The sequence below is a fragment of the Chionomys nivalis genome, chromosome 1 (genome assembly GCF_950005125.1).
Source record: "Chionomys nivalis chromosome 1, mChiNiv1.1, whole genome shotgun sequence".
Classification (NCBI taxonomy): Eukaryota; Metazoa; Chordata; class Mammalia; order Rodentia; family Cricetidae; genus Chionomys; species Chionomys nivalis.
The window spans coordinates 85,445,682-85,458,750 of NC_080086.1; the positions used below are offsets into that span (position 1 = coordinate 85,445,682).

The following is a 13,069-nucleotide window of genomic DNA, read 5'->3' on the forward strand; positions in this document are numbered from 1 at the left end:
CACATGTCAAAATGTAAATAACACAACTTAGAGGTTGCCTAACAATCAAGAAAAATTGTGTAAAAGTCATGTACTATTTTGACTTTTATTATGGTGAAGAACAGGTCAAAATATATGAGAATTTGTTATGTAGAACATTTCACATCATTACTCCCAGCATCACGTGCAAGTCAGCACTTCTGCTCCTCTACAGAAGACATGGGGCTCAGGGAGGTATGCACACTGCCCATTACTGATTACCTTGATCTTCTGCAAACACTTTGAGAGACTCCAAGGCTTCTGTGTACATCCACTCATGTTCCTTGAGCACTTCTCTTAGTTCCTGAAATTAAGTTATTGATTTTTTTCCATTAAAAATGTGAAATTAGTAATATGGAAAAATATTTGTGCTCTTTTAAAATGCAATCACCAAAAAAGTAAAGAATTCATATCACTACCACTGTCTTTTGTGACAAGGTCTCACTATGTTGCATTGGCTGTCTTTGACCTCATGGAGATCCATCAGCTTTTGCCTCCTAAGTCCCAGGACTAAAGGTGTGCACCACCTCGCCTGGTACTATCATTGTTTTAGTGTTACTTTACAAATCCTTTCTGTGTAATTTAACTTCACAAATACAGTCTTCAAAAGGGATGGGCATGTGACATTTTTTTTTAATTTCTAGCTCTCTTTAAAGTATTTTAAACACTAAAAATCAAAATCTACTAAAGTAACCAAAACAGATATTTCATTGTACAGCTAAACATTCATTAACTACGAGGTTCAACCTTTGTTGTTGCTGGGTTTTCTGTTGTTTGAGACAGGAATTATGTAGCCAGAGATGGCCTTGAACAAGTGATCCTCCTGCCTACTGAAATTATAAATTAATTCACTGCCACATTGGTGAAAAACATGTAATTCATTTTTTTTTTATGTAAGAAAAGGTCTCATGTAGTCCAGTCTGCTATGCAGCCATAGATGTCCTTGAACTTCAGATCCTCCTGCCACACCTCTTTGATGCTTGAATAATAGGCATGCAGTATACATGTTTCTAGGCATGAAGCCTAGTCTCTGTGTAAATATGGTGAGTGTACTCTACCACCTATGCTATATCCCCAGCTAGAAAACATGCAGATGTAATACATGTAAAGAACAAGAGTAATAAGACTGTGCATTCAGTTCATCAGTTGAGATGGATTGACTGAGCACAAAACGGAATACATACAATGTAAACATTTTCCAAATGTTAAACCAAGTATGTGCTTCATTCAATATGCAGTAATGAGATAGTGCAGAGGCATCTTTAAAACAGTGACATGCTTGACATGAGACATTAGTGACACTGACCATTTTCATATTAACAAGGGAGGAGAATGACCTTTACAGAGCATGAAGACACTGAATCAGCACTGCAATTTAAAACTTTATGAAAGAGTTGAAGAACGAACATGATGGAGACAAGACAGCCTTTTGCACTTAAGGACTCACAATTTTACTACAGTTATGTTTATTACGGTTTCATTTATAATGCTGACACCACAATTAGTAAACCCAGGAAATTAATCAGCAGACAATTTAAATTATTTATATAATACAGAGTTTGCACATGGTTTAACTCAAACGCTACTTTGTAAGACAAACGTAGCACACACTACATTTTTGAACACTTCTACCCTTCTTACCTGTTTATCAAAATTTGGGAATTCCTTTTGCAATTTCAATACAATACTTTCCTGCTTCTCCCAGCTGCTGCTGGCTTCTGCAGACTCATTTGATTCTTCTCCCTGAGGGGTGAAAGGGGGGAGAGAGGAAAACAGACAAGATCAAGTCTTCCCCACTCTCCTTTATCTGTATTATCTAGCAATTGAGCTGCTACAGTTCTCTTTTAATAGCCGAAAAAGAAATAACTAGCTGTGATTGTTACTCTCTGGCACAGAGGGACAAGTTGACACTCTATAAAGATAGGTGCAAATCAAGTCCTATTTGGGGCATAAAGCCTATGTATGGGGCTGTTCATACCTGAGCTGCACAAGGCCAGGGTTGAGTAACCAACAACATAAAAGCAAACTAAAAGCATATCTATCTATATGGATAGAAAGAAGAAAGCTGCAAGCATTTCATACCAAATATGATGCAGTGGGCTGGAGTACAGTAAGCGTCGCAGACTACAAGTCTCCACTATGAAGCATCAGAAGAATAGGATTTTGGGCAGAGGAACAACAGTATTTGGAGAAAATATTTCAAAATCCTCAGAAATTAAACTCATACCAACAGCTTCACTTAGCATTACTGACCCTGAACATAGTCATACCATCTGAGAAACAAAACAAAGTTGATGGGACATTAAGGAACTGAAACATCGCATTCCATGAGGACACCAAAGTCTCTAAGACAAGCACTCTGAAGACTACAGAGAGACATAAACAAGTGACAGGGCAAATAAGCAGGTGTTTTCCCACAACACATTCCTAGACCGTCATACCAGAGGGTATGTGTTCATGTAGGTACATGTGAATGCCGACGGTCATGGGCACGTGGAGGCCACAGGTTGACAGCAGTGTTCTCCTCAGGCACCCTATACCTTTGTTCACACAGGTGCTCTTAGTGAACTGGCTGGACACTAAGCTCCAAAGATTAGCCTGTTTCAATCCTTGCTACTGGGTTTATACAGGCTCTCCACTGCATAGTTTTTATGTGGATGCTAGAAATCAAAATTCAGTTTCTCATGCTTTTGTAGAAAGCATTAGTGCTGTACCAATCTGGCCATTTTCTCAGAGCATCCTGGTTTATCTGTTAAAAAAAAGATCTGCATTAGGCCAGGCATGGTGGCACATGCCTTTAATCCCAGCACTTGGAAGGGAGATACAGTTAGATCTGAGTTGAAGACCAGCCTAGTCTACAGAGCTAGTTCCTGGACAGCCAAGGCTACATAGCAAAACCCTGTCCTGGAAAACCAAAAATCAAACAAATTGTATTACTTTTATTTGTGTGCAGTTGTCTGCTGTATGTGTGTGATTGCTTGTGGAAGTCAGAGGAGGGTGTCAGATCCTTAGGAATTGGAATTATAGGCAGTTGAGAGCCACCCAACATGACTGCTGGGAACCAAACTTGGGTTCTCTAGAAGATTACAGCAGTTCATAGCAGCATGTGCTATAAAGCACTGAACCACTCTTGAGGCAGGGTCTTGTGTAGCTTAGGTTAGCCTTGGATTTGCTATACCACCAGGATGACCTTGAACTCCTGATTATTCTGTCTCCACCTTCCAAAAACTATGGAAATAAAGGCTCTAGCAGCCACAATTCCGTTTATTTCAGTTTTGTCTCAAAAAATATTTCAAATGCCTATCAACAAAGAATGGAAAAATAAACCATGGTGTGTGTGTGTGTGTGTGTGTGTGTGTGTGTGTGAGAGAGAGAGAGAGAGAGAGAGAGAGAGAGAGAGAGAGAGAGAGCGCCACTAAATAGAATATTTAATTCCAGCACTAAGAGGGCTAAGCAACAAGGACTACCATGAATTCAAAGTGAGCCTAGACTAACTACAGTGTAACTTTCAAAAGATAAAAAATATGTGCTACATCTTGGATAAACCTTCACAGAGGATATAATGGCTGTATTATTACATTTATAAAAGAAATCTCAGAATATGCAAATCCAGAGAGAAAGAAGGTAGACTGCTGATTGCCATGGGCCGGGGAAATGAAGAAACAAGGAGACCCTCCCCTTCATGTATAGCCTGCCATAATGGAATCATGAAACATAGGAACTAGATACACATGGTCACAATACCCAACACTGGTGCTGTCCTAAATGTATTAAACTGCCCATGCCATAATGGTAATTTTATGCTGTGTGAATTTCTCTTCAATAAAATATGGAGCTGGGGTGAATATAAGCTTAACATGTACAAGGCTTTGGATCACATCTCCAAGACCAAACAATAGCAATGAAAGCACCTCCCAAACAGGTCTCTGGAAAATGGTTTTCTGGAATGAAACATACGACATCACAAATGAAGGACCCAGCATTCAGTGGCTGACGTGCCTATCATTTGCTATCCCCTTTAGGATCCCATTCTTTTATCAGCTGTAGTCAATGTCAGCTGAAAAGTACCCCCAGGGGCCAGTGGTTACACTTGTCCACAGAGCCATATGAAGCTGAACCCAAATCTGTCTGAGTGGGTCTAAGAAGTTATGATTTAATCTTATGGTTCCAGCACCAGAATACATAGCTAGAACACATGCTTACCAATGGCAGAAAGCACACATTAGGCTGTCAGTCATGAAGTATGGACCATTATGTAGGAAATACCATATTAAAGTGCCAAGAATTGCCGTTCTCACTCAAGCAGTAATCACAATCACTTTCCTGAGGGAATTGCAGAAAACAAATTATCATTCCAGCCCAAAGTAATACACCTCCTTGGCTCACGGCAAAACTGGATGGGTTTTGGAGAATTTGTTCAGAGCAATATAAAGAAATCAGATGATTCAAACTACAGTTGCTATTGAAGTTTTAGCTGAAACTTGTCTTAGACTCCCAAGTACTGGGATTAGAGACACTTTCTATATAGTACATATTTTTTTAAACTATAAAGTGGCTCTATACTTCATGACTTACAAGAGCAATGTCTGCTTTCTGCTGCTGGTAAGTGTGTGCTCTAGTCACACATTTTGGTGGTACTGGGGCTTAAACTCATGGCCATGGGTAGGGTGGTAAACATTCTACCACTGAGCTATGATCTCAATGCTATTTGTTATGCCTTGACTTTATTGAAACCTTTTTCTCTTCAAATGCCTTTTATTTTTAGACAGAGCCTCACACAGTCCAAGCTATTACTGAACCAATCATGTAGCTAAGGACCTTGAACTTCTGGTCATCCTGCCTCTACTTTTGGAATACTCGCATTACAGGACTAAGTCTCTACACCCAGTATGTAGTACTGGGGATCAAACTCAAGTGTTTTGTGCTGGTAGGCAAGCACTGTACGGACTCTACAACCCAGCTGCAACATGCTTTAGTGGGGCTACTTACAGCAGGAGTTTACCACTGCATGGGTCTAATGATTATGCAAATGCTCTATAAGCCATGTTTGTAGGTTTCTACTGTCTTTATTTAGTCAGTTGGTCTACTGAAGATAGGGCTGAGTTTAGTTTCTTAGGGTTGTCCAGGCCCAGGCTTTAACACATAACAGTTCTTCAACCGGTATTTAAAGCACTATGGGAAGTAGTTTATGACCACATAAAGGAAATAAAAAAACTTTACACATGGTTTATAGAACTCTGGCTTAATTACTAGAACCATCTAGCAGCACAACATAACTACTATGATGTAGAATCACTTATGAGCTGCAAAAACAGAAGACTGATTTACTTGGGTGAACTTTCAGGTATAATAGCTACACATTCAGCACAGTCTTTTTTCTTCCTTTTGAGATTCTATATTTATTTATTTATTTTGGTTTTTCGAGACAGGGCTTTTTGGAGCCTGTCCTGGAACTCGCTCTGTAGACCAGGCTGGCCTTGAACTCAGAGATCCACCTGCCTCTACTTCCCAAGTGCTATAATTAAAAGCATGAGCCACCACCGCCCAAAGATTTATTTTTATTTGATGTGAATGGTGGGTTTTTCACCTGCATGTACGTACCACATGCCTGCAGCTGCAGTACCTACAGTGGCCAGAAGATGGCGTTGGATCCTTGAGACTGGAGTTACAGAGGATTGTGAACAACATGCTAAAAATTGAATCTAAGACCTCTGAAAAAGCAGTCAGTGCTCTTAACTTCTGAGCCATCAAACTAGTCCTACATTGAACATACTCTAACTCTGATATAGCAATTCAAATGCACTTACACGTTCCACTCGTGACTTCTTTAGAGACTGATCGTCATTCAATTCATCCTCCTCATATGCCTCAGAAGAAGAAGATAATTTTCTTTTTCTGGGTCCACCACCTTTTAAAAGAGAAAAACACACTCAGAATTTTCACAAAAAATAACAAGAATCAATTTAAATCAAAAGTATTAATTATATCAATATTGTTACTTGAAAAAGGGGCTATGATTCTTCTACAGCTACATAAGTAAATTAAAGAAAAAGTAAAAGACTTGCAACTTTTCAAAGAGAAGTCACAGTTACACTTCATTCATAAAATATTACATCGCCGAGTAATTCTACCACAAGATAATATTAAGACTATGGGTTCTCACAAATGACAAACTGCTGAGAAGTAAAAAATATTACTCATCAATTGTAAGCTATCAGAACAGGATCACTGATAACAGTAAATAAGCACCTACTGCACAACAGGCTTTACGCAAAGCCTTGTATAAACTATTTTTCATTTACTTTCAGAACAAATCCACAATAGGGTTACATTTCTATTTCACAAATCAGAAGGAATGAGGATGCACTGGAGGGAGGATACTCTCTCTCTCTCTCTCTCTCTCTCTCTCTCTCTCTCTCTCTCTCTCTCTCATGTAAACAGTGTTCTGCCTGTATGTCTGCCTACACCAGAGAGCACCAGATATCAGTACAGATGGTTGTAAGCCACCATGTGGTTGTTGGGAATTGAACTCTTCCTCTGGAAGAGCTGCCTCTTAACCGCCGAGCCATCTCCCAGGACCTCCTAGGACGAAGGCCCATGTTTTTAACCTACATCTAAGTACACTCATTCAAGGTGAGTATATACTTGACAGCTTTAGAGTTTCAAGCTTAAAACTTCCCAATATGATGGTTCCAAGAGAAAAATGAATCCTGGTTTACTATAAACTAACACTCATGCTAGTACTAATACTCAAAGTGTTCTTGTTTCATTTCATAATCCGCCCCTTCCGCACATACAACTGACTTTCAGCATCTACTCTTAAAAGGAAAGAGTAAAACCACCTCATCATCATACATATAGTAGATGTAAGTATCGATAGTAAATATTTTACTCATTAAAAGAAAGCTGAAGCATGATTAATAAAAAACTCAGAGACAGATAATGAGGTTCAACCTGAAGACCAGAAAAGCAAAGGAGCCTGCCACTGGGTCTTACCTCAACCTCGGTCTGAAAATGGTATTTCTGCCTCCAGGAAACTTCAGAATGAGACTGTGTCTGTGAGCTATTACCTCCCATCTTATATTCCTCTCTAGGTCTGGGATTAAGGGTATGCACCACTGTGATTAAAGGCATGCACAACCCGATTTCTATGGCAAACTAATGTGGCTACTGGGATGAAAGGTGTGGATTATTGCTGCCTGGTCTGTAAGGCTGGTCAGTGTGGCTGTTTTACTTTTCTCATCCCCAGGCAAGTTTTGTTTATTAAAATACAAATTAAATCCCACTACAAAAAGTTTCAACATAGTTTCTGCTATGTAACATAAAATGCTTAATTTTTGCCTAAAAAGAGACAGAATTGGAGTCTTCTCTCTGATAACACTAATAACATCAACAAAATCTTATTATTTAAAATGTCATAAAGTAAAATGTAAAGACAAAGTCAGGTGGTGGGGGTGCACGACTTTAATCCCAGCCCTCAGGAAACAGAGAAAGGCAGATCTCTGTGAATTTGAGGCCAACCTGGTCTACAGAGGGAGTTCCAGGAGAGGCTTCAAAGCTAAAGAAACCCTGTTTTAAAAAACTTAAAAAAAAAAAAAAGAGATTATGCATAGTCTTTTAAACTTAGTTGTAGAGGCTAGATAGATCGTTCAGTGGTTAGGCGCAATGCCCCTCTTCCAGAGGGCCTTGCTTCAACTCCCAGCACCCCAAATCTGACTCATAGCACTTTTAGTTTCAGTTCCAGGGGACCCAGTGTCCTCTTCTGGCCCATGGGCACCAGGTACACAAGTGGTACACAGACACACATGCAGGCAAAACACCCATACAAAACAAACAAACAAACAAACAAAAAAACTTCAGTATAAATAACTAAAACTTTTTTTTTCAAGGCAGGGTTTATAACTAAAACTTTTTAAGTTTAAAAACCACCTCTGTTTATTGTCCAAGGGTGATACTATCTATAGACTGTAATTTGTGCCAAAGCCAAGTATTCAAAGTCATGATTGGTATACCTATCTAAGATTACTCACAGGTATTTGAAAAGCCTTTTGTTAGAAAAATATCTCAAAATATCCAAAATAATGTTGTCTTAATGACAGGTGGTATATTGAAGCTTATCTTCAGATTACACAAATCTGTCATTCTACACAGCATCTCAAAGCTATGAAAAGTAAAAATGTCTGATATACTGCTTTGTTCAGCCCAAGATTTAGAAACGAAAGTTATTTAAAGAACAAGAAAGTCCCAATTTCCTGTTTACTTGTAATCTGCCACTTAATGATTAAGTGACAATAATAACCAGGCAAAGATAAAAGGAACAAGCCAGATGGTTAAGATTCAGTGTAACTAGAAACTTCACCAAGGCAGGGGTAGGTATCTGGTTTCTTTATAAATCCTCAGTACCGTGGCACACGCCTTTAATCCCAGCACTCGGGAGGCAGAGGCAGGCGGATCTCTGTGAGTTCGAGACCAGCCTGGTCTACAAGAACTAGTTCCAGGACAGGCTCCAAAACCACAGAGAAACCCTGTCTCGAAACCCCCCCCAAAAAAAAAAAAAATCCTCAGTACCTAAAATCACAGGTCCTACCTATTAGTTGAATAGTAGATAACACTACCTGTTAAATTAATACATCAATTGAGATGTTACTTAAGACAAAAGGAGTTCCACACTCCTTCACTGCCAAGAGTTTACACTCTTCACTGCCAAGGAGTCCAAGACACAGGAGTTGGCGGACTATTCCAGGTCACCTAAGAAGTGGTTACAAAAATATCCTCAATATTCTATGCGATGGCACCCACATAATACTGTGCCCTTGTCCAAATAGGCATACAAGTATTTAATGGGGATGAAATGCTATCATACTTAGAATCCTCTCCAGTCATTCCAGTGAGATGATAGAGAAACCCTGTGGAAAGAAAGGAAGGAAAGAAGGAAGGAAGGAAGGAAGGAAGGAAGGAAGGAAGGAAGGAAGGAAGGAAGGAAGGAAGGAAGGAAGGAAGGAAGGAAGGAAGGAAGGAAGGAAGGATCTATTGAATCTGTGATGACAGGTCTATGGGATGGGAAAAAACTACATTGGTTGTTTTTTTCTTGGTATGTACTTTAAGATTTAAAAAAAAAATTAGTTTTTATTTGTCAGGCAGTGGTGGTGTACACCTTTAATCTCAGCACTCAGGAGACAAAGGTGAGTTCAAGGCCAGCCTGGTCTACAAAAGTGAGTTCCAGGCCAGCCAGAGCAACACTCTCTCAAAATACAAACAAACAAACAAAAAAGTCAGGCATTGTGGCATACACCTACAGTTAGTTGCAGCACTTGGGAGGCAGCAGCAGAATGATCTCTTGATCTGTATCTTGAACAAATTCAGTTCAAGGCCAGCCTGGTCTATTAATTGAGTTCCAGAACAGCCAGAGCTGTAACACAGAGAAATCCTATCTCGGAAAAAAAGATAGATAGATGATAGATAGATAGATAGATAGATAGATAGATAGATAGATAGATAGATAGATAGATAGATAGATAGATAGATAGATAGATAGAATGTATATATACAATTATATAAAATTAATATATATATTTAAATATTATATATAAACTTAAGTGTATACACACACAAACACACATATATAAATAGATAAACTTAATAGAAAAATCCATTCAGGAAAATGGGGATGCATTGTTGAAAAATCATAAACTTGTACAACTTTTAGTAAAAGTAACACAGAAGTACATACAACAATTGAAATAGTGCATACTTTTTGATTAAGCAACATAATCTAAAATTAATCCTTGAGGAATAACCTAAGATTTATATAGGATATATTTTACTGGTATAGTGAGTAATAAATATAATGGAAAAAAATAAATGAACCAATCCTATAAGGAACCATGAAGTCCTTTTTAAAATTAAAAAACCCAGATGAATTGAGTAGCTATTTGTGATAAAGCAAATCGTGCTATATATAAATGTAAGCTAATAGTTTATATTTTGTAATCTAACATGTGTTGGGTGAAGTGGGGAAGAAACACTCTGGAAACTGAGGCAGAAGACTGGAAGTTCAAAGCCAACGTGGAGGCTACAAAGTAAAGCCCTATCTCAAAATACAATCACTCACAAACCTAACATTATAAAGTGGTTAATAGGTGGCTAGAAAGCCGGGCAGTGGTGGCGCACGCCTTTAATCCCAGCACTTGGGAGGCAGATCTCTGTGAGTTCGAGGCCAGCCTGGTCTACAAAGGGAGTTTGTAGGCTCCAAACAGGCTCCAAAGCTACAGAGAAACCCTGTCTCGAAAAACAAAAAACAAAAACAAACAAACAAAAAAAAAAATAGGTGGCTAGAGAGATGGCTCAGTGATTAGGAGAACTGGCTGCTCTTCCAAGAACCCAGATTCAATTCCCAGCACCCACATGGCAGCTCACAATTGTCTCTAACTCCAGCACCAAAGGATCTGTCACTCTTACACAGACATACATGCAGACTGAATACCAATGCACACAAAATAAAAGCAAATCATTCTTTAAAAAGTGGTTAATACCAAAAAAAAAGTGGTTAATAGAATCTAAATTTTATCAATTTTTATGCTTTTTAGTAGGTTTACACGTGTTTTATATATATATATATAAATATATATTTTGATATGTATAAATTAAAGGAAACTCATAACTGCTAAACAACTGAAGATCATTTCAATTGTAAGCTCCTTAAAATTCATTTGGTTTTCTCTCAGAAGTCTGAAACAGCAAAAATATTTACATAATGAAAGAATGCTGATTACCAGCTAGGATTTTCCACAAGACATTAAGTATGTTCTTATTTTATTAACTCAGGTTTGTAAACCTATAAACAAAACCACCACACAATCAGAAAGGAAATTTGAGTAAATATGACTTCCAAAAGTTTCAATAGAATTTAATCTGCAGAAACCAAGCAAAATCACCAAAAAATTGGACGATATCCATTACTTTACCTAACCTTTCTAAGCTGGTTTCTTCTACCTGAAACTGAAGTTTCTGACACCTCACAAAGTTGGTAGTAAATGTTAAGCAAACATTAATAGATGGTATCTATGATAACTTAAGTCTAAAGAAAGCATACCTGCATCACCAAACATCAGCAAGGCAGCAGCAATGGCTCCATCCATAGTGCTTGTTGATTCAATCAACTAACAAGAAGAAAAGGCAGACGTTTAAAAATGAACCCCTGAAGAACTATTTCACAAAGATCTCACTATCATAAACAAACATAGGAAGCATCATCTAGATGGGGGCACGTGATCAGTATCTAAGCCCTATGGTGGGGCAGGTGTGATCAGTGTCTAAGCCCTATGGTAAAATTTTATTTTGAGAGCTTACACTTGTTACTGAAAATTCCAACATAAGATATCTAATAAATAAATAAATACTAAAAGAGCACAATCCACTCTTATTTATTTACTTTTCATTATCATGTGACCCATGAAGGTCACAACATTACACAGATGCTGTATCCAACAGTTTTTGCAGGAAGGTTACTTAGGAATATAGTATGAACCATGCTACTGTTTCCATGGACCTGAGTTACACTTGCCCAAAATATTCTGGTTTTGTTTGGTTTATCCCCAGGAACTGCCAAGTTGATTTTTGCTTTACACATGTAAGCACAACTCTTGCCTAAGTAGAATTCAGTTTCATCTCCAGCATAAGCACCTCAATTTTTAAGAAGAGCTCTTTGTTCTCTCTGGTTTTGAGGGCCTCACTTATAGCCAGCAATAAAGGGCTTGTAGCACTATCCGCTAGATAAACTTGCCTTTTAGAGGTCCTGTTCCCAGCAGGCCTCAGCAGGTGTCAAAATAAATGGTTGTGTATTATAACTACAGCACCCAAATCAGGAGATTTCTTTTTATCATTACAGATGCAAATAACTATATACATCGGGACACAGGCATAGCGTTTGCCACACACACTGTATGACTGAAGATGACTCCCCAGATACCACGGTAAAAGGGGAAAACTGGTTCAGACAACCAGGGCTCTGACCTGCACAGGTATGCACTGGTGTGTGTGTGTGTGGACACACAAACCATACACAGCAGTTGAGAGAGGTGGTTGAGAGCAGTAAGTAGCTGCTTTTGCAGAGTACTCAAGTTCAGTTCCCAGCACTCATGTGACAGCTTACAATGGTTCATGATCCAGTGTAAGGGGATCTGGCACCTCCTTCTGGTCTCCATCAGTACCAGGCATGCAAGCAGTGCATGTGCACACATGCAAGCAAATATGCATATACATAAATTTTTTTAAAAAGTCTTTAAAAATTTTTTTAAGAAAGTACAGGGAGGCAGAGGCAGGCGGATCTCTGTGAGTTCGAGACCAGCCTGGTCTGCAGAGCTAGTTCCAGGACAGGCTCCAAAGCCACAGAGAAACTCTGTCTCGAAAAAACCAAAAAAAAAAAAAAAAAGAAAGTACAACCTTTAGGAGATCATTGTCATTTCTTTGTGGGAAAAGTTCCTTCAGTGTCTGAAGCTTAGCATCTTTAAGATCTTCCAATTCTGAAAGGTCTTCCAGTTCTGCAACGTCATTTCTTTGTGTCACAGAAGGAAGGTCATGGGACTCTTCATCTTCAGACGGCTCTGAACTACAAATATTATCACATGAAAAAAAGTCTTAATGCATCCCACTAATGCTTTCTGTCATGCTGTCTATATGCAAACACATGACACAATAGAACATTTTATAGGAATGTAATCAATATTTGTTAAAGGAAAAGAACTTTTGCCATATTAATGTTGTCAAGTATAAAATCTATATTATTAATACAAGAACACACTGAAAGAGCGCTCAGATTATTCTGACCAGAAAGGAAAAAAACAAAGAAAACTCCCTGTCGTTCACTGATATATCTATACATATTTACCGACTTCCTACCTTCCCCTTCCTAAATTTTGCTAATGCTCAGCATCCTGAATGATACTGATCATCTGTTCCTGAGGCAGCATGAAACCTACACTCACACAAAGGTACAAAATATTTAAGTAGCTAGGTTATCAGGATTATAGTGATAAAATCAGCGGGGTGTAAC

The 13,069-nt window shown here is 38.5% G+C and overlaps 1 protein-coding gene across 2 annotated transcripts in view; it reads right to left on the reverse strand.

Moving 5' to 3' along the window:
• The window catches only part of Smarcad1 (SWI/SNF-related, matrix-associated actin-dependent regulator of chromatin, subfamily a, containing DEAD/H box 1), a 68,376-nt gene that overhangs the window by 35,337 nt on the left and 19,970 nt on the right, over positions 1 to 13,069 (reverse strand). For both annotated transcript variants that reach the window (XM_057773096.1, XM_057773104.1), the window contains exons 4-8: positions 12,460 to 12,625; positions 11,111 to 11,177; positions 5,826 to 5,926; positions 1,660 to 1,761; positions 241 to 322 (exon numbers count right to left, since the gene is read on the reverse strand). In XM_057773096.1, the coding sequence (XP_057629079.1) occupies positions 241 to 322; positions 1,660 to 1,761; positions 5,826 to 5,926; positions 11,111 to 11,177; positions 12,460 to 12,625 (518 nt within the window). The remainder of the gene's footprint in view (positions 1 to 240; positions 323 to 1,659; positions 1,762 to 5,825; positions 5,927 to 11,110; positions 11,178 to 12,459; positions 12,626 to 13,069) is intronic.